We start from the raw sequence: 22622 nt of genomic DNA, 5'->3' as shown, positions 1-22622 counted from the left end.
TACTGCAGTACCAGCAGTGACCACACCTGCATATAACACTGAGTAGTAATCTGTACAGTTAGTTCCAGTATACCCTAAGTTCAGTAAACACCTGTTACACCATTCTCCTGCAGTCCGTGTCTTATTTATACACGGATATAACAACTGTCTGTCTTGACGTGAAGTGAAATGAAAAAAAGTGCAATAAAATGATACACAGCAGCATTACATGTGGACCAGGCCAGAATGAAATCAATAGGGTTTAATACAACAACAGCAGGTAATAAGGCAACAGACCACAACTCACACAAACACCAGCTTTTGCCCTCTCTCTCTCTCTCTCTCACACACACACTCACAGCCTGCAGAGGGATGACTGCCGTGTTGGAAGATTTAAACTAAAAAGACACTTTTCAGTATCTTATCTTTTCACTTTGTGGCCTACAGAAACAGGCTTTCTATTCTGCTACTTGACTTTTGATTTCATGTCTCTCTCGCTCTCAGTGACTGTCTGTCTGTCTCTCACTCACACAGTCTCCCTCCCACCCACAGTGAACTAAAATTTACAGTAACGTGACACACACACTCACACAGACTCTGCAATTTGCAGACACACAGACACCCACTCACATAGAGACACACTCACACAGACTCTGCAATTTGCAGAAACTCTCACATCCATTTTGAAAGGGGTGCAGCCTGGGAGCGGCTGAGTCTCATGACCCTGTGACTGGGCCTCTGACCTCACAATGCGAGATGACGCGATCAGCTCGAGCTGGAAACCCTTAAATTAAATTAAAATCAAATCAGCGGCCGGAAATGGTCACACAATGGGAGCAGTGACGTCATCACTTGGAATGTTCACACAATGGGAGCAGTGATGTCTTCACTTGGAATGTTCACACAATGGGAGCAGTGACATCACTTGTAATGTTCACACAATGGGAGCAGTGATGTCATCACTTGGAATGTTCACACAATGGGAGCAGTGATGTCATCACTTGGAATGTTCACACAAAGGGAGCAGTGACATCATCAATTGGAATGGTCACACAATGGGAGCAGTGACATCATCACTTGGAATGTTCACACAATGGGAGCAGTGATGTCATCACTTGGAATGGTCACACAATGGGAGCAGTGACATCATCACTTGGAATGTTCACAGCATCACACTCAGTCCGGATCTTGTTCCCTGCAGTAACTCCAGCTGTTTCTCTCCGGTTAAACTGAATTGATTCTCCGCCAGCCTGAAACAGATTAAAGATTAAACAGGAAATAAACAGATTGAACAACAGTGTAAATAACTGCGAGACTGGGGTTAATATTTCAATAATAATTACAGACAAATATTACCCAGAAAAGTGACTGAATCCCATTGATATTTTATTTATTACATTAAACATTAACACAAACACTCACCAGATCTGCTCCAGACTCCTGCAGGTCAGTATGAGACGGCGGAGAGTGGGGACAGATCGGTCTGTGAAGGAGTTTACTGACAGGTCCAGATCCGTCAGTGAGCGGCTTGTACTGAGAGTGGAGACGAGATCCTCGGCACAAGAATCTGTGAGACCGACACGACCCAGCCTGGGGATCAGAGAGAGAAATAACAGGAATCAGAGTCAATCCCCAGAGTTTATTAATAACACTATTACTGATACTAACAATAAAGTACAGTGTCAGACATCCAGTTATTATAAACACAATCTCGCACAGTCTAGTACTTACCACAGTTTCTGTATTTTACAGTCCGGGTTCCTCAGAGCCGCAGACACTAGTTTCACTCCTGAATCTCCCAGTTCATTGCAACACAGGTTCAGATCAGTCAGTGAGCGGTTTGTACTGAGAGCGGAGGCGAGATCCTCGGCACAAGAATCTGTGAGACCGTTAGCGAACAGCCTGGGGATCAGAGAGAGAAATAACAGGAATCAGAGTCAATCCCCAGAGTTTATTAATAACACTATTAATGAACTCATAATAATGTTCAGTGCCAGACATCCAGTTACTATAAACACAATCTCGCACAGTCTGGTACTTACCACAGTTTCTGTATTTTACAGTCCGGGTTCCTCAGAGCCACAGACAGTAGTTTCACTCCTGAATCTCCCAGTTTATTATCACTCAGGTCCAGATCCGTCAGTGAGCGGTTTGTACTGAGAGCGGAGGCGAGATCCTCGGCACAAGAATCTGTGAGTCCGACACCATCCAGCCTGGGGATCAGAGAGAGAAATAACAGGAATCAGAGTAAATCCCCAGAGTTTATTAATAACACTATTACTGATACTAATAATAATGTTCAGTGTCAGACAACCAGTTATTATAAACACAATCTCACACAGTCTGGTACTTACTTCAGTTTCTGTATTTTACACTCCGGGTTCGTCAGAGCCACAGACAGTAGTTTCACTCCTGAATCTCCCAGTTTAGTATAACTCAGGTCCAGATCCGTCAGTGAGCAGTTTGTACTGAGAGCGGAGGCGGAATCCTCGACACAAGAATCTGTGAGTCCGACACCATCCAGCCTGGGGATCAGAGAGAGAAATAACAGGAATCAGAGTAAATCCCCAGAGTTTATTAATAACACTATTACTGATACTAATAATAATGTTCAGTGTCAGACAACCAGTTATTATAAACACAATCTCACACAGTCTGGTACTTACTCCAGTCTCTGTATTTTACAGTCCGGGTTCCTCAGAGCCACAGACAGTAGTTTCACTCCTGAATCTCCCAGGTTATTATGGTCAACTTCACTGCTGCTCAGATCCAGATCCGTCAGTGTGCGGTTTGTACTGAGAGCGGAGGGGAGATGCTTGGTACAAGAATCTGTGAGACCGACACCGCACAGCCTGGGGATCAAAAGGAGAAATAACAGAAATCGGTGTAAATCCCCAGAGTTTATTAATAACACTATTACTGATAATAATAATGTTCAGTGTCAGACATCCAGTTATTATAAACACAGTCTCACACAGTCTGGTACTTACACCAGTCTTTGTATTTTACAGTCCGGGTTCCTCAGAGCCACAGACAGTAGTTTCACTCCCGAATCTCCCAGGTTATTATTGCTTAATTCACTGCTGCTCAGATCCAGATCCGTCAGTGAGCGGTTTGTACTGAGAGTGGAGACGAGATCCTCGACACAAGAATCTGTGAGACCGACACGACGCAGCCTGGGGATCAGAGAGAGAAATAACAGGAACCAGAGTAAATCCCCAGAGTTTATTAATAACACTATTACTGATACTAATAATAATGTTCAGTGTCAGACATCCAGTTATTATAAACACAATCTCACACAGTCTGGTACTTACCACAGTTTCTGTATTTTACAGTCCGGGTTCCTCAGAGCCACAGACAGTTGTTTCACTCCTGAATCTCCCAGTTTATTATAACCCAGGTTCAGATCCGTCAGTGAGCGGTTTGTACTGAGAGCGGAGGCGAGATCCTTGGCACAAGAATCTGTGAGACCGACACTACCCAGCCTGGGGATCAGAGAGAGAAATAACAGGAATCAGAGTAAATCCCCAGAGTTTATTAATAACACTATTACTGATACTAATAATAATGTTCAGTGTCAGACATCCAGTTATTATAAAAACAATCTCACACAGTCTGGTACTTACTCCAGTTTCTGTATTTTACAGTCCGGGTTCCTCAGAGCCACAGACACTGGTTTCACTCCTGAATCTTCCAGTTCATTGCCACTCAGTCTAAACTCAAACAGAGAGAGAGAAACAAACTGAATCAAAGCCTGGATCTGATATATGTTTTTCTCTCTGGAATATTACAGCAATCACTGAAAGTACTTCAGGACATTAATTACCCGTTTCCCCCCCCCCCGCGATTTCCCACCTGGGCACATCGGTGGCAGCCTGGGTCGGGTGGGGCCGGGGTTGTTCGCGGTTCGGGTGGGCCAGGGTCGGTGGCGGGTCGAGTAGGGTTGGGTCAGGTGGGGCTGGGGTCCGTGGAGGGTCGGCTGGGGCCGGGAGTCGGGTCAGGTCAGGGTCGGGTGGGTCCGTGGTCTTTTCGGTGGAGGGTCGGGCGGGGTTCGGTTCAGGTCGGGGGACGGGGTCTCGCTCTGGGGAATTGCAGGAAGCGGGTTTGATGACCACATTGATGACACACACATTGACTTTGCCCATTGTGCTCTCAGTGTTCTACAGTATTGAGGTTCTACAAACACTGACAACAACAGCACAGAGGAGCTCGGCTGCACCCAGGCTCTCCCAGAACTCGCTCTAGATGATTATGGAGGGAGCCACAGCCCGCAGGGAGGGTCTCGTCACTTCCAAGGGGTGAAAGAGACCCACACAGCCTGGTTGCACATTGCACAGTGGGGCTCAAGCAGGGATGTCGTCGGGAGGACCAGCCTGCAGTGACACAAACCTTTCAATAGTTTGAGTAGATCACAAAACGTTACTGCAAAGCCACACTTAACCTCATCCGGCTGTGCCTCTCATCACATCCCCATCACTCTGCCTTCCCTACCCTACTCCTGAACATTCTTACTCACACCAACTTACCATGCACCGCCACCCATCTCTCTCTATATTATCAATTCCCCATCTCACTCGCCACCCCTCACACTCACCCTCATCCTAGTCCAATCATTCCAACTAACAACACACCTGGGTAGGCAATTGTGTGTTTTAGCCAATGTTCATGCGAAGTTTCTATTAATATGGTGTCCAGCATTGAAATCTTTATTTTCAACACTTTCCGTTCTTAGACATAATTGTGTGCACCTTTCAATGTGGCATAGTGAGTTGCAGTGCATGGTGAGACATAACAGAACTGCCCGCAATGCTGATGTGTGTGACAGGAATGGTTTGGGCATTGTAGGGATGCTGTGTGTTGTTGGTGTGGGCTGGTGTTAACCTGGCACATCATGTGTCATCCAGGGCATGCAGCGTCAAGTGAAGAAACTCTGGCCATGGTGAGGCCATCTCTGGTGACCCGGTCAGCAATGTGGCCGGGTGTTGATGCCCTCTGTGCTGTGCAGCATCAGGAGTTGTGGAGAAGGTTGGTGTTGTTGTTGGTGCTACTGGTGTGCCTGGTGCTGCGGGTGTTGGGGCTGATGGTGGTGAGACTCTGAGGCACAAGGTGAGACACTATAAACCATACCCATGCTGATGTAATAGAAGCAGGTGAACTTGAGATGTCAGAGGCAATCTGTCAATGGTGAGAGAGGTTGTTCCAATGAGGTGACACTGGATAGAGAGTTTGCTCGAAGCACATGCAACCTGCATAATGCTCAATCTGTCTTCCAAATGCAGTAAGCAACAGCTTCTGTGCTTGAAAAGTGAACAGCTGCGAGATGGGAGCTTTTATAGCACATTTCCAGCTGTCAAGTAATGAAATGATTCCATGGCCATTCAACTCCCGCCCTGCTTATCTGACGTGATCCCCGAGCAGCGTGGACCACGTGGGTGACCTGGAAAACTCTGAAGGTGAGCTGAAAATAGTTGTTAATCCTTTGTTTACAAGGTTATAATGACCTGAATTGCCTCCCCCACCACTACATGTTGGGTCTGCTTAGCGCTGACAGACCCAACATTTGGGAAAAGCGCGTGGCGGTGGGTTGACAGCTCGCCAACACTGGGAATTATCCTCACAGAATTACCCTCATGGAGCTCAGTGACTGGCCTCGTCATGTTGGGAGAAACTTGTCACATTTCTGCTGTAAAGTGCCTAATTGAAAGATGAGGTGCTGTTCCTCGATCTTATGTTGTACAGTGTTGGAAGACTGTAAGAGGCTGAGAATGGAGAGATCAGAGTGGGAGTGGAGCAGAGAATTTTAGTTGTAGTGTATGTACCTTTAAGAGGAACTAGGTTTTTGAAGCCCCTGTATACTGTAGTACCAGTAGTGACCACTCGGGTATATAAGCCTGTGTGGCGTCTTGTGTTGTTAGTTCACCTCCAGACTTTGTTCAGTAAACACTTGTTAAATCAACTCCTGCATTCCGTGTCTCCATTAACACACGGATCTAACAGTGGCGACGAGTTAGAAATGAACTTACCTGCAATTCGGCAGCACCTCAAGGGGATTGATTCCTCAGACGAAGGTCGAAGCCAGAAGCAAGAAAAAAAAATAACTCGAAGATACTCGAAAACGAGGGCCAGGCTTGGTCACCAGTCTGTGGCTTCCCCAGCTAAATGGGCTGGTGGCAGGTAGTGCACTGATCCTTCCTGGGCTGCGGCGGGCTAGAGCTCGATCAGGTGGCTCTGCAACGGGGCCGGGCAGCGAGTCAGGAAGCAGCAGCAAAGAGAGAGAGAGGGTGGAGCACTCAGGGCGCGGCCAGTGCTGCAAAGCAGGTCGGTGTTCGGACTGAGCAGAGGGAGGGGAAAGTCCCAGAGGGTCCGCTCCACGACAGGAACGGTTCTCCAAGTAACGGAGAAACTATTGAAGTGATATATAAAAAAAAAATAGAAATACCGCAAAAAGCTGCAGGTCGCAACGGGAACCGCAGAGAACAGCGTTGGCAGCAGCGGCAGCGGTGGGAAAGCACAGGAGGCGCCATCTTAACTCGGCGGGGAAGAAAGAAAAGCGCGGGAAGCGCCATTTTAGATTTTCAAGATGCCGAAGACTGGCAATATTACTGCTTTCGATAGTGATATAGAAGATTGGACCACATATGTGGAAAGAGTGGAGGTATATTGCAAGGCAAATGAAGTAGCGGATGATAAAAAGGCATCGGTACTTCTAAATCTGATGGGCGCAAGGACATACGGGCTGTTACGAAACTTGATCACTCCAGCCAAACCGATGGACAAGAATTTTAATGAGATTGTTGATACCTTACAGGAGCACTTAAACCCAACACCGCTGCTGATAGCGGAACGATTCAAATTCTTCTGGAGGAATCAGCACAAGAATGAAAGTAACGCTGATTACCTCACCGAATTATGAAAGCTGTCAAAGCACTGCCAATTCGGGGAAGGACTGGCAGATTCTCTACGAGACAAATTCGTCTGCGGTCTCCTAAGCGAAGGAACATAGAAAAGATTACTTTCTGAGAAAGATTTAACACTGGAAAAGGCTTTCAGTGTGGCTGTATCATACGAAGCAGCAGCAAGAGGAGCTGCAGAGATACAGCAAAAGCCACAGGACTTCGGCATCCATGAAATTACATGGGGTTTCGAGAGATGTTATCGCTGCGGCAGATCCACCAATGACCAGAAGGACTGCTGGTTCCAGGGCAAAGCATGCAGGCAATGCGGAAAGATGGGACACATTGCACGTGTATGCAGATCTGGAAAGAAATCCACTGACAGTAAAAAGGTCAATAAGGAAAAGTATAGAAAGGTACAAATGATGACAGACAGTAGCTCTGAAGACCAGAAGAGCGATAGCGACTCCGGAAACAAGAGACTAAGCTGTCTCAAATTACAAAATGTAATTGCCAAAGAAGATTACCAGACCATTTGGGTTACCCTCACGATAGCGGGGTCCCCAGTCAAAATGGAGCTAGATACAGGATCAGCTCTGACCGTCATGAGTCGACGGGATTACGAGCGGCTATTTCCGCATATACCTTTGAAAGACACATCCATTGTCTTGAAGACATATACGGGGCAGAAAGTATACCCCAGAGGGAAAATAAGGGTGCCTGTTGTATACAACGGCAAGGAAATACAGAAATTGTATTTATACGTTCTGCAAGATGGTGGTCCACCGTTGTTGGGACGTGAATGGATCAGAAAGATACGTTTAGACTGGCATTCCATTCAGGCACTGACGGTGACCAGTAAGAAAAAAAACGATGATGACGTCATACCTGGACGATTAAAAGAAATCTTGACTAACGCCAAAGAAGTGTTTCAACAGGAACTAGGAACCCTGAAAGGCGCCACCGCCTCAATAAAAGTGGAAGATGCGGCAATTCCCAAGTTTTTTACGGCAAGGCCGGTGCCATACGCAATTCGTCCAGCCATCGAGGCAGAGCTGGAGAATTTGGAAAGGACAGGCGTGTTATCCAAGATAGATTGGAGCGAGTGGGCAACACCCATCGTCCCGGTCATGAAGAAAATGTTGAATAATGATAAATCTGAAGAACAGAGTACAATTCGCATCTGTAGGGACTTCAAGGTGACTGTAAACCCGTTCTTCACATGGTACAGTATCCTCTTCCGAGGATAGAAGATATTTTCGCCTCACTATCCGGAGGGAAACATTTCACCAAAATTGACTTAGCACAGGCATATCTACAGATGGAGGTTGAGGAGGCCTCTAAAAAGTATCTCACGATAAACACACACAAAGGCCTGTGCCAGTACAATCGACTGGTTTTCGGAGTGGCATCAGCTCCGGCTATCTGGCAAAGAGCTATGGAGCAAGACCTGCAAGGGATTCCGGGGACACAATGCTACCTAGACGACATCCTTCTAACAGGAGAAAACGACAACGAGCACCTTGCCAACTTTGGAGCAGGTGCTCACGAGGCTGAGAGAACGGGGCCGATGAGCAAATCGCCCCAAGTGCGAATTTTTCCAGAAACAAATATCATATTGTGGCCATGTCATTAACGAAGAAGGGTTGCATAAGTCACCTGAAAAAATTGAAGCGGTCGTAAAGGCCCCAGCGCCTGAAAATGTCTCACAATTAAGGTCGTTCCTGGGATTAATAAATTACTATCATAAATTTTTACCAAACTTGTCGACGGTTCTGCACCCGCTTAACACACTGCTACAAATGGGAGTAGTTTGGAAATGGAGCGAAGACAGTAAACGTGCCTTCCATAAATGCAAAGGCTTGATCATGTCCAGGGAAGTGTTGGCTCATTACAACCCATCACTGCCAATCAGACTGGCGTGCGATGCATCCCCTTACGGCGTGGGAGCGGTATTATCGCATTGATTCCCTGATGGCTCGGAGCTGCCGATAGCTTTTGCGTCACGCTCATTGAACTCAGCTGAGCATAACTATGCCCAGATCGACAGGGAGGCACTCAGCCTGGTGTGGTGGGTGAAGAAATTCAACCATTACCTACACGGTCAAAAATTTACCTTGTTGACTGACCATCAACCCCTCATCTCCATATTCAACCCTAAAAAGGGCGTTCCCATTATGACAGCGCAAAGGCTACAGAGGTGGTCCCTTTTCCTAAGAGCACACCAATATGACATAGAGTACAAAGGAACAAAACAGCATGGGAATGCTGATGGGTTATCGCGTCTACCGTTGCCAACTGCGGAAGAGGCGCCTACAGTGGACCCATTGGAGATATTCCACTCGACCATAGTGGAATGTCTACCGGTGACAAATTCTACCATTGAAAAGGAAACGCAAAATGACCCGACTCTCTCACGAGTCTACGATTTAATCGTGAAGGGATGGCCAGCACATGGCAAACCACTGTTGCCAGCATTCTCGCAAAGAAGAGAACAGCTTGTCAGTGTGCCGAGGAACCTTGATGTGTGGATCCAGAGTGGTGATTCCACCCAAACTCAAGGATAGAGTGCTAAAGGAGCTTCACGAGGGACATCTGGGTGGAGTGAAAATGAAGAACTTAGCCAGAGCGTTTGTGTGATGGCCAGGTATCGATGGAGACATCGAAGAAATGACCAAGAGCTGTCTAGGATGCCAGAAGATCCAAAACGCCCCACCACAAGCCCCTCTACATCCTCATCTCCATGGCAAAGGGTACATATCGACTTTGCTGGTCCATTTATGGACTCAATGTTCTTAATCGCGGTGGATGCACACTCCAAGTGGCTGGAGGTAATAAAGATGTCCTCCACCACCACGGAAAAAACCATCACAGTATTAAGGACCATATTCGCCAGGAATGGGCTGCCTGAACAGATCTGTTCTGATAATGGACCGCAATTTGTATCCGAAGTATTCAGGAAGTTCTTAAAAAACAATGGGGTTAAACACTACATGTCCGCCCCATACCATCCCGCCACCAATGGATTGGCTGAAAGGTTTCTCCAGACCTTCAAGAAGGCCATAAAGGCCATGGGTAATGAAGACATAAATCTACAACTTGTTTGCGTACAGGAATGCAACACATGTGGTTACAAACCAAACCCCCGCCATGATGTTTTTCAATAGAAGACTAAGATGCCGGCTGGATTTGGTCAAGCCAAATGTCAGAAGGGACGTAGAGAACCAGCAATTTCAAAGCATGAATGAAAGGCCAACTAGAACCTTCCAGATAGGTCAACCAGTTTTGGCCCGGGACTACCGTACCGAGAAATGGCAGCCTGGAACTATTTGCACACGACTAGGACCGCTGATGTATACCGTGGACATTGGAAAAAGCATAATAAGGTGCCATGCTGACCAGATCATAGAGTCATCCAAAAAAGGACAACCTACACCACAACTCTATACGCCTAGTGATGAAGCAGAGATACCCATAGTATCTACCTCCGATCCGGTGATACTAGAACCAGATGAACCTGACACTGGCATTGAAGCCGAATCGACCTTGCCAAAAGAACCTACTACACCACAGAGGCTTTCTCTGGACCGAGTCAGGAAGCCTCCAGAGAGACTGAATTTGTAATTGATTAACTTCAGCAAATGTGTATATTATTGTTCTTGTAAAAATGTTATTTAATGATTACTTAAAATGTTATGTACTATTTATCTAAAAGGGGAGGAATTGTAGTGTATGTACCTTTAAGAGGAACTATGTTTTTGAAGCCCCTGTATACCGTAGTACCAGTAGTGACCACTCGGGTATATAAGCCTGTGTAGCGTCTTGTGTTGTTAGTTCACCTCCAGACTTTGTTCAGTAAACACTTGTTAAATCAACTCCTGCACTCCGTGTCTCCATTAACACATGGATCTAACAATAGTGACAGGCGACCAGAAGCTCGGGGCCTCCCTTACGGTCTGAGCAGAGGTGGTCTGCCAAGTGGTCACCCAATCTGCATTTGGTCTCCCCAATATAGAGGAGACCACATCGTGAGCAGCGAATACAGTATACTAAATTGCAAGTACAACAAATAATTCGCTGTTTCTCCTGGAAGGGGTGTTTGGGGTCCTGGACAATGGGAAGCGAAGAGGTATGAGGGGCAGGTGTTGCATTTCCTGCACTTGCACAGGAAGGTGCCGGGCAAAGGGGAAGGGTTGTTGGGGGTGATTGAGGAGTGGTCCAGTGTGCTGCGCAGGGAGCGGTCCCTTTGGAATGCTGAAAGGGGAGGTGAGGGGAAGATGTGTTTGGTGGTGGGATCACACTGGACGTGGCGGATATGGCGGAGGATGATCCATTGAATGCGGAGGCTGGTGGGGTGAAAGGTGAAGACAAGGGGAACCCTATCGTGGTTCCGGGTAGGATGGGAAGGGGTGAGGCCGGAAGTGCGTGAAATAGAATGGACACGGTCAAGAGCCGTGTCAGCCACGGTAGAGGGGAATCCTCGGTTGAGGACCAAGGATGACACGTCAGATGCAATAGTATGGAACATGGCATCGTCAGAAAAACTGGGAGAATGGACCAGTGTCCTTACAGGAAGCGAGGTGGGAGGAAGCGTATTCCAGGTAGCTGTGGGAGTCAGTGGGCTTATACTGAATGTTTGTCAATAGCAGCAACAGAGTTTATTCTGTCCTGTTACAAGTTTTAAATGTCCCTGTACTCCAAGTTGATAGGGGAGGGGAGTCATAGAAACATGGCAGATAGGAGCAGGATTAGGCCATTCAGCCCCTCGAGCCTGCTCCAACATTCAATGAGATCATGGCTCATCATCCAAACTCAGTACCCTGTCCCTGCCTTCTCCCCAATCCCTTGATCCCTTTAGCCTTAAGAAATATATCTAACTCCTTCTTGAATATATTTAATGGATTGGCCTCAACTGCCTTCTGCGGTAGAGAATTCCACAGGTTCACCATTCTCTGGGTGAAGAACTTCCTCCCCATCTCTGTCCTAAATGGCTTACCCCTTATCCTTAGACTGTGACCCCTGGTTCTGGACTCCCCGACCATCGGGAACATCCTTCCTGCATCTAGCCTGTCTAGTCCTGTTAGAATTTTATAAGTTTCAATGAGATCCCCTCTCATTCTTCTAAACTCTAGCGAATACAAGCCCAATCGACCCAATCTCTCTTCATACATCATTCCTGCCATCCCAGGTATCAGTCTGGTGAATCTTCGCTGCACTCCTTCCATGGCAAGTACATCCTTCCTCAGATAAGGCGACCAAAACTGCACACAATACTCAAGATGTGGTCTCACCAAGGCTCTGTACAACTGCAGCAAGACATCCTTGTTCCTATACTCGAACCCTCTTGCTACGAAGGCCAACATACCATTTGCCTTCTTAACTGCCTGCTGCACCTGCATGCTTACCTTCAGCGACTGGTGCACAAGGACAACCAGGTCTTGTTGCACTTCCCCTTCTCCCAATCTATTGCCGTTCAGATAATAACCTGCCTTCCTGTTGTTGCCACCAAAGTGGATAACCACACATTTATCCACGTTATATTGCATCTGCCATGTTTCTGCCCAATCACCCAACATGTCCAAATCATCCTGGAGTTTCTCGACATCCTCCTTACAGCACACACGCCCACTCAGCTTTGTGTCATCTGCAAATTTGGAGATATTACATCTAGTTCCATTGTCCAGATCATTAATATATATTGTGAATAGCTGGGGTCCAAGGACCAATCCCTGCAGTACCCCACTAGTCACTGCCTGCCATTCGCAAAAAGACCCATTTATTCCAACACTTTGCTTTCTGTCTGCCAACCAGTTCTGTATCCAAGTCAATACCTTACCCCCAATCCCATGTGCCTTAACTTTACATGCTAATCTCTTACGCGGGACCTTATCGAAGGCCTTCTGAAAGTCCAGATACACCACATCCACTGGTTCTCCTGTATCTATTTTACCAGTTGCATTTTCAAAAATTCCAATAGATTAGTCAAGCATGATTTACCTTTTGTAAATCCATGTTGACTTTGTCTGATCCTGTCACTGTTTTCCAAGTGCTCTGCTATTACATCTTTTATAATGGACTCGAGCATTTTCTGCACTATCGATGTCAGGCTTACCGGTCTATAATTCCTTGTTTTCTCTCTACCACCTTCTTGGAATAGTGGGGTAACAATAGCTACCCTGCAATCCATGGGTACTGTTCCAGATTCCATCGAATGTTGGAAGATGATCAGCAATGCATCTACTATTTCTAGGGCCACTTCCTTAAGTACCCTAGGATGTAGATTATCAGGCCCTGGGAATTTATCGGCATTCAGTCACATCAATTTCCCTAACACCATTTCCCTACAAATACTGATTTCTTTCAGTTCCACCCTTTCATCAGACCCTATGTTCCCTGACATCTCTGGGAGGTTATCTGTGTCCTCCTTTGTGAAGACAGAAGCAAAGTATGTATTTAATTGGTCAACCATTTTTTGTTCCCCAATATAAATTCCCCTGATTCTGACTGCAAGGGACCTACGCTTGACTTCAATAATCTTTTTTCTCTTCACATATCTATAGAAGCTTTTACAGTCAATTTTTATATTCCTCGCAAGCTTACTCTCATACTCTATTTTCCCCCTCTTAATTAATCCCTTTGTCCTCCTTTGCTGAATCCTAAACTGCTCCCAATCCTCAGGTTGCTGATTTTTCTGGCCAATTTATATGTCCTCCCCTTGGATCTTATGCTATCCCTAATTTCCCTGGTTAACCACGGTTGTGCCACCTTCTTTGTTTTATTTTTATGCCAGACAGGGATGAACAAATTCTGTAGTTCCTCCATGCGATCTTTAAATGTTTGCCATTGCCTATCCAACATCCACCCTTTAAGTAACGTTCCCCAATCCATCCTAGCCAACTCGTGCCTCATACCATCGTAGTTTCCTTTATCGTAGGGCCCTAGTCTCTGAGTCAACTACTTCACTCTCCATCTAAATGAAGAATTCTATCATAAAATGATCGCTCCGACCCAAGGGGCCTCGCACAACAAGATTGCTAATTAATCCTTTCTCATTACTTAATACCCAGTCTAAAATGGCCTGATCTCTGGTTGGTTCCTCAACATATTGGTCGAGGAAACCACCCCATATACACTCTAGGAATTCCTCCTCCACAGTATTGTTACTAATTTGGTTAGCCCAATCTAAAAGTAGATCAAAGTCACCCATGATAACTGTTGTGCCCATATTGCACATGTCTCTGATTTCCCATTTAATGCCATCCCCAACCTCAGCATTACCGTTTGGGGGTCTGTATACAAATCCCGCTAACGTTTTCTGCCCCTTGGTATTTCTCAGCTCTACCCATACAGATTCCACATCATCAGAGCTGATATCCTTCCTCATTATTGTGTTAATCTCCTCTTTAACCAGCAATGCTACCCCACCTCCTTTGCTTTTTGCCTGTCCTTCCTGAATATTGAATGAGGGGCATAGATAAGGTTGCTAGAAAGGAACTTTCTCCCTTAGTAGAGGGGTCAATAACAGGGGGGCATAGATTCAAGGTAAGGGGCAGGAGGTTTAGAGGGGATTTGAGGAAGAGCTTTTTCACCCAGAGGGTGGTTGGAATCTAGAACTCACTGCCTGAAAGGGTGGTAGAGGCAGGAACCCTCAGAACATTCAAGAAGCATTTGGATGAGCACTTGAAATGCCATAGCATACAAGGCTACGGACCAAATGCTGGAAAGTGGGATTAGATTAGACAGGGCTTGATGGCCGGCACAGACGCGATGGGCCGAAGGGCATCTTTCTGTGCTGTATGAATCTATCTATGACCCCTGGATGTTGAACTCCCAGCATTGGTCACCCTGCAGCCAAGTCTCCGTAATCCCAATTATATCATATCCGTTTACATCTATTTGTGCAGCAAATTCATCCACCTTATTACAAATGCTCCTCGCATTAAGACACAAAGCCTTAAGGCTTGTTTTTTTAAACCTCTTAGCCCTTTTAGAATTATTATTTACTGTGGCCCTGTTTGATTTACACTCTTGATTTCGCTGCCTTCCATATTTGCTTTTCTCCTTCCTGTCTTTTGATTCTATGCTTGCTTCCCTTTCATCTGTCTCCCTGCACAGGTTCCCAGCCCCCTGCCATTTTAGTTTAAACCCTCCCCAACAGCAATAGCAAACACTCCCCCTAAAACATTGGTCCCAGTCCTGCCCAGGTGCAAACCATCCAGTTTGTACTGGTCCCACCTCCACCAGAACTCGTTCCAATGTCCCAGGAATTAGAATCCCTCCCCGTTGCATATTCCTCTAGCCACGTATTCATTTGCAATATCCTTCTATTTCTACTCTGACTAGCACGTGGCACTGGTAGCAATCCTGAGATTATTACTTTTGAAGTTCTATTTTTTAATTTACCTCCTAACTCCCTATATTCAGCTTTTAGGACCTCATCCCATTTTTATACCTATATCGTTGGTCCCTATATTCACCATGACAATTGGCTGTTCACCCTCCCCATCCAGAATGCCCTGCAGCCGCTCGGAGACATCCTTGACCCTTGCAGCAGGGGAGCAACATACCATCCTGGAGTCTTGTTTGCGGCCGCAGAAACGCCTATCTGTTCCCCTTACAATAGAATCCCCTATCACTATAGCTCTCCCATTCTTTTTCCTCCCGTCCTGTGCAGCAGAACCCCACCCATGGTGCCAGGAAGTTGGCTACTGCTGCTCACTTTATTCCCATTAAACTGGCTCTACATTTATTTCAGGGTAACTGGCCCGACAGTTTTTGGGGAATTTTCGGAAGTTCCCTCCCCAAGCGGGGCCTCACACACATGGGGCGGTTTATGGAGAATTCCCGGGTTCACTGCCCCCGGTTTACCCAGGAGCCACCCGCTGTGTGCGAGGCCCCACTGCTGGCCGGTGTGTGTCTGTGCTCCGGTTAGATTGGAACCTTTCACCGGCAGGTTTAAGATCCTGAATATCAATCTTTACTTAATGTTCAGGACTGTGAATAATTGTAAACATTTACAGCTGAAAGTATTCCCAATTCGCCAATATTCCCAATCCAGGAAACTACCCCCTCGACAGGACACACCCTGCACGGTATTGGAGTAAATATCGAACTGTTAGTGATTTAAACTCGGGTTTCTTTCCTGTTTCTAGTTGAAATGGTGGATGTGGAAAACATTTTAAATTAATATTATCTTTACTGCCGGATTATTTTTTATGTTTACATTCCACTGTCCAGCCTCATTAAATATGATTTATTGTAATTAAATTATCAGGCTCTCAGTGACCTGCATCTGCTGATACGATAAAGACTGTAAAATCCCTACTTGTGCACAAGGATCCAATTTAGATTCTCCAGTCCTTGGGGAATTACTGACCGATCCTCTTATTATTGGTCATATTTGTGTTGAATCTGCTTCTCTCTGGTTTAACTGAATTGTTTGTTTCCCTACATTACGGAGCAACAACACAATCCGTGACTGTTCTACAATTCACCCAACAGTTAGAGACAAATAAACAGTTACCTCAACACCCGGCATTTGTGCAGTACGGGTCCCAGCCGCTGGAGTCCTTCACACTGAATGGAGCAGTTCTGTAGATCGAGGTCTTTTATTGTATCACAGAGTCCAATGGTGTGAGACAGGACCGCACAGTCAATCGGGGTCAATGTCAATCCACTAAATGTAAGTGTTTCCACAGATCCCACTGTGGTCCGAGCCAGTGCTTTATTCTGAGACTCAAACAGGTAGTGGAATGTGTTCAGGAGGTTCCTTTTACCAGATTCACTCCATGTGTTTCCAATCTGTCCTTCAATCTTCTCCTTCACCCAGTCAATCACTTGGCAGGTTGTTTGATGAAGAAATCGACCCAGAAACAACTCCAGGGGCCGAGCTGCCTGTGGGGAGGAGAGACCAGCAGCAAAACGGAGAAATATCTCAAATCGCCCATCTTCCTTGCTGTGGGCTTTTCTGAGGAGTTTCAGGATGTCCCCGGGATCTGGAGTCAGGAATTGTGAGAGTGCGGCTACAAACTCTTGGATGGTGAGGTGCGGGAATGTGTACACCACGCTCTGGACAGAATCATCTCTCTCCAGAAGTTCCATCATGAACCCAGACAGGAACTGGGAAGGTTGCAGATTGTACTTGATCAAATCTCCATTTTTAAACACAATCTTCTTCTCGGAGACTCCTGTGAAGGCCATCTCACCAAGCTTCAGTAACACATCACGAGGGCTTTCAACCTCTCGGCCATGGTTTTTCAGAATGTTGTAAATATAGTAGGAATATAGTTGGGTGATGGTCTTGGGAACTCGCTGCTGATTCCTGTCTCTTTGTGTAAAGAAGGGGCCCAGTGACAGACCGAGGATCAAGCAGTAGGAAGGGTTGTAGCACATTGTGTACAGGATGTCGTTCTCCTCCACGTGTTTGAAAACAGCTGCTGCCACCGTCTGATCTTCAAAAAACTTGTTGAAATATTCCTTCCGTTCTTCACCAACAAATCCCAGGATTTCAGCCCAGACACTGATCTCAGCCTTTTCCAATAAATGTAATGCAGTGGGGCGGCTGGTCACTAGCACTGAACATCCTGGGAGCAGCTTGTGCTGTATTAAACTGTACACAATGTCAGACACTTCACACCAGTCTTCAGGATCTGTGCACCTGTGCTGAGGTTCAGTATTTCTCCGATGGTCAGCAAAATCGATGCTGTCTTTGAATTCATCCAAACCATCGAATATAAACAGCAATCCCTCTGGGTTCTTCCAGAGCTCTCCCAGAATATTCCCAAAGTAAGGATACAGATCCAGTATCAGATTCCTCAGGTTTATTCTACAGTTAATAGCGTTCAAATCCCGGAATTTAAAACTGAAAACAAATTGAAAGTGTGGGTATATTTTCCCAGTGGCCCAGTCATGAACAATCTTTTGTACCATTGTTGTTTTTCCAATCCCCGGGACGCCGCTCACTGCTCCTGAACTCCCAGATTTGGATTTTCTCTGGGAAAAACAGCCCTGGAACAATTGATCAGTTCGGATTTTTTCCAGCTCTCCCCGGAGATGTTGCTCTCTCCACTCTTCATGGTCTCGGCCTCGTGCCAGCAGTTCATGTTCTACAAGTGTCCGATCTCGAACAGTAGAAATGATCGTTAGTTCAGCGTATCGATCAACCAGCTGGAAAATCTTAACCTTCTCCTTTATTAGGATCGTGTTCACTCTCAGTGTTTCAGTTTGTACCCGGAGTGTTTCCTTGTGTTTCTGTTGTACAACTTCAATTAGAACAGACAGAAAGTGGTTCACAATGTTAGTTCTATTGACAAAAAACAATTTCTCAATACTATTTAATGTTCAGTAAAATATTGCAAGGTTTAATTCACAGCTTCAACAGAGGTGCGTGTAGAAATTAAATCTCAGTTAATGGAAACCTCATTTGAAAGTGAACAATGGCCGAGAAAAGGTTCAAATCCTCACTTGATTGTAATATTCCATGAACATGGAGATTTCTATGAAGGTGATATTTTCCCTCTGATGGTTAATATTATCCGGCGTGCCCTGTGCTTTAGAAATCACATTACAAATCCACACATGATCCTGTTTCTACGACAGTAGAAGTTCTCTGAAACCGTCAGTGTTGCTTCCCTTCTGCAGCAATGGAAAACGGGATTGATCGCTCACCGAGAGGGACAATGTGCAGAAGATCCGCCGTTACTGTATCAGACCGTGGGCAGGTTATCTGGGTTAGTGTGTACACTGGGAGAGGGACAGACTGTGAATGGACAGAACTTGCACTGTTACTGTATCAGACCGTGGGCAGGTTATCTGTGTTAGTGTGTACACTGGGAGAGGGACAGACTGTGAATGGACAGAACTTGCACTGTTACTGTATCAGACCGTGAGCAGGTTATCTGGGTTAGTGTGTACACTGGGAGAGGGACAGACTGTGAATGGAGAGAACTTGCACTGTTACTGTATCAGACCGTGGGCAGGTTATCTGGGTTAGTGTGTACACTGGGAGAGGGACAGACTGTGAATGGACAGTACTTGCACTGTTAATGTATCAGACCTTGGGCAGGTTATCTGGGTTAGTGTGTACACTGGGAGAGGGACAGACTGTGAATGGACAGAACTTGCACTGTTACTGTATCAGACCGTGGGCAGGTTATCTGGGTTAGTGTGTACACTGGGAGAGGGACAGACTGTGAATGGACAGAACTTGCACTGTTTCTGTATCAGACCGTGGGCAGGTTATCTGGGTTAGTGTGTACACTGGGAGAGGGACAGACTGTGAATGGACAGAACATGCACTGTTACTGTATCAGACCGTGGGCAGGTTATCTGGGTTAGTGTGTACACTGGGAGAGGGACAGACTGTGAATGGACAGAACTTGCACTGTTACTGTATCAGACCGTGGGCAGGTTATCTGGGGTAGTGTGTACACTGGGAGAGGGACAGACTGTGAATGGACAGAACTTGCTCTGTTACTGTATCAGACCATGGGCAGATTATCTGGGTTAGTGTGTACACTGGGAGAGGGACAGACTGTGAATGGACAGAACTTGCACTGTTACTGTATCAGACCGTGGGCAGGTTATCTGGGTTAGTGTGTACACTGGGAGAGGGACAGACTGCGAATGGACAGAACTTGCACTGTTACTGTATCAGACCGTGGGCAGGTTATCTGTGTAAGTGTGTACCCTGGGAGAGGGACAGACTGTGAATGGACAGAACGAGCACTGTTACTGTATCAGACCGTGGGCAGGTTATCTGGGTTAGTGTGTACACTGGGAGCGGGGCAGACTGTGAATGGACAGAACTTGCACTTTTACTGTATCAGAGTGTCGGCAGGTTACCTGGGTTAGTGTGTACACTGGGAGAGGGACAGACTGTGAATGGACAGAACTTGCACTGTTTCTGTATCAGACCGTGGGCAGGTTATCTGGGTTAGTGTGTACACTGGGAGAGGGACAGACTGTGAATGGACAGAACATGCACTGTTACTGTATCAGACCGTGGGCAGGTTATCTGGGTTAGTGTGTACACTGGGAGAGGGACAGACTGTGAATGGACAGAACTTGCACTGTTACTGTATCAGACCATGGGCAGGTTATCTGGGGTAGTGTGTACACTGGGAGAGGGACAGACTGTGAATGGACAGAACTTGCTCTGTTACTGTATCAGACCATGGGCAGATTATCTGGGTTAGTGTGTACACTGGGAGAGGGACAGACTGTGAATGGACAGAACTTGCACTGTTACTGTATCAGACCGTGGGCAGGTTATCTGGGTTAGTGTGTACACTGGGAGAGGGACAGACTGTGAATGGACAGAACTTGCACTGTTACTGTATCAGACCGTGGGCAGGTTATCTGTGTAAGTGTGTACCCTGGGAGAGGGACAGACTGTGAATGGACAGAACGAGCACTGTTACTGTATCAGACTGTGGGCAGGTTATCTGGGTTAGTGTGTACACTGGGAGAGGGACAGACTGTGAATGGTCAGAACTTGCACTGTTACTGTATCAGACCGTGGGCAGGTTATCTGGGTTAGTGTGTACACTGGGAGAGGGACCGACTGTGAATGGACAGAACTTGCACTATTACTGTATCAGTCCGTGGGCAGGTTATCTGGGTTAGTGTGTACACTGGGAGAGGGACAGACTGTGAATGGCCAGAACTTGCACTGTTCCTGTATCCGACCGTGGGCAGGTTATCTGGGTTAGTGTGTACACTGGGAGAGGGACAGACTGTGAATGGACAGAACATGCACTTTTACTGTATCAGAGTGTCGGCAGGTTACCTGGGTTAGTGTGTACACTGGGAGAGGGACAGACTGTGAATGGACAGAACTTGCACTGTTTCTGTATCAGACCGTGGGCAGGTTATCTGGGTTAGTGTGTACACTGGGAGAGGGACAGACTGTGAATGGACAGAACATGCACTGTTACTGTATCAGACCGTGGGCAGGTTATCTGGGTTAGTGTGTACACTGGGAGAGGGACAGACTGTGAATGGACAGAACTTGCACTGTTACTGTATCAGACCGTGGGCAGGTTATCTGGGGTAGTGTGTACACTGGGAGAGGGACAGACTGTGAATGGACAGAACTTGCTCTGTTACTGTATCAGACCATGGGCAGATTATCTGGGTTAGTGTGTACACTGGGAGAGGGACAGACTGTGAATGGACAGAACTTGCACTGTTACTGTATCAGACCGTGGGCAGGTTATCTGGGTTAGTGTGTACACTGGGAGAGGGACAGACTGTGAATGGACAGAACTTGCACTGTTACTGTATCAGACCGTGGGCAGGTTATCTGTGTAAGTGTGTACCCTGGGAGAGGGACAGACTGTGAATGGACAGAACGAGCACTGTTACTGTATCAGACCGTGGGCAGGTTATCTGGGTTAGTGTGTACACTGGGAGCGGGGCAGACTGTGAATGGACAGAACTTGCACTTTTACTGTATCAGAGTGTCGGCAGGTTACCTGGGTTAGTGTGTACACTGGGGGAGGGACAGACTGTGAATGGACAGAACTTGCACTGTTACTGTATCAGACCGTGGGCAGGTTATCTGGGTTAGTGTGTACACTGGGAGAGGGACAGACTGTGAATGGACAGAACTTGCACTGTTACTGTATCAGACCGTGGGCAGGTTATCTGGGTTAGTGTGTACACTGGGAGAGGGGCAGACTGTGAATGGACAGAACTTGCACTGTTACTGTATCAGACTGTGGGCAGGTTATCTGGGTTAGTGTGTACACTGGGAGAGGGACAGACTGTGAATGGTCAGAACTTGCACTGTTACTGTATCAGACCGTGGGCAGGTTATCTGGGTTAGTGTGTACACTGGGAGAGGGACAGACTGTGAATGGACAGAACTTGCACTGTTACTGTATCAGACCGTGGGCAGGTTATCTGGGTTAGTGTGTACACTGGGAGAGGGACCGACTGTGAATGGACAGAACTTGCACTATTACTGTATCAGTCCATGGGCAGGTTATCTGGGTAAGTGTGTACACTGGGAGAGGGACAGACTGTGAATGGCCAGAACTTGCACTGTTCCTGTATCCGACCGTGGGCAGGTTATCTGGGTTAGTGTGTACACTGGGAGAGGGACAGACTGTGAATGGACAGAACATGCACTGTTACTGTATCAGACCGTGGGCAGGTTATCTGGGTTAGTGTGTACACTGGGAGAGGGACAGACTGTGAATGGACAGAACTTGTACTGTTACTGTATCAGACCGTGGGCAGGTTATCTGGGTTAGTGTGTACACTGGGAGAGGGACAGACTGTGAATGGACAGAACTTGCACTGTTACTGTATCAGACCGTGGGCAGGTTATCTGGGTTAGTGTGTACACTGGGAGAGGGACAGACTGTGAATGGACAGAACCTGCACTGTTACTGTATCAGACCATGGGCAGATTATCTGGGTTAGTGTGTACACTGGGAGAGGGACAGACTGTGAATGGACAGAACTTGCACTGTTACTGTATCAGACCGTGGGCAGGTTATCTGGGTTAGTGTGTACACTGGGAGAGGGACAGACTGTGAATGGACAGAACTTGCACTGTTACTGTATCAGACCGTGGGCAGGTTATCTGGGTAAGTGTGTACCCTGGGAGAGGGACAGACTGTGAATGGACAGAACGAGCACTGTTACTGTATCAGACCGTGGGCAGGTTATCTGGGTTAGTGTGTACACTGGGAGCGGGGCAGACTGTGAATGGACAGAACTAGCACTTTTACTGTA

At 46.7% G+C, this 22622-nt stretch overlaps 1 protein-coding gene across 1 annotated transcript in view; it reads right to left on the bottom strand.

The window, feature by feature from the left end:
• Positions 1-226: 226 nt before the first annotated feature.
• Positions 227-22622, bottom strand: part of LOC147084472 (NACHT, LRR and PYD domains-containing protein 12-like) — a 69493-nt gene continuing 47097 nt past the window's right edge. Inside the window, exons 6-15 of the mRNA XM_085979488.1 lie at positions 16399-18136; positions 3609-3695; positions 3297-3467; positions 2970-3155; positions 2646-2831; positions 2334-2504; positions 2022-2192; positions 1711-1881; positions 1402-1569; positions 227-1229 (exon numbers count right to left, since the gene is read on the bottom strand). Of these exons, the coding sequence (XP_085835614.1) occupies positions 1142-1229; positions 1402-1569; positions 1711-1881; positions 2022-2192; positions 2334-2504; positions 2646-2831; positions 2970-3155; positions 3297-3467; positions 3609-3695; positions 16399-18136 (3137 nt within the window). The 3' untranslated portion in view covers positions 227-1141. The remainder of the gene's footprint in view (positions 1230-1401; positions 1570-1710; positions 1882-2021; positions 2193-2333; positions 2505-2645; positions 2832-2969; positions 3156-3296; positions 3468-3608; positions 3696-16398; positions 18137-22622) is intronic.

This window comes from Somniosus microcephalus, unplaced genomic scaffold, assembly GCF_052327205.1.
Source record: "Somniosus microcephalus isolate GS21.2 unplaced genomic scaffold, FLI_Smic_1.0 unresolved_chr9, whole genome shotgun sequence".
NCBI lineage: Eukaryota > Metazoa > Chordata > Chondrichthyes > Squaliformes > Somniosidae > Somniosus > Somniosus microcephalus.
The sequence above is the reverse complement of the archived record's forward strand: the minus strand, read 5'-3'. Positions and strand labels throughout refer to the sequence as shown.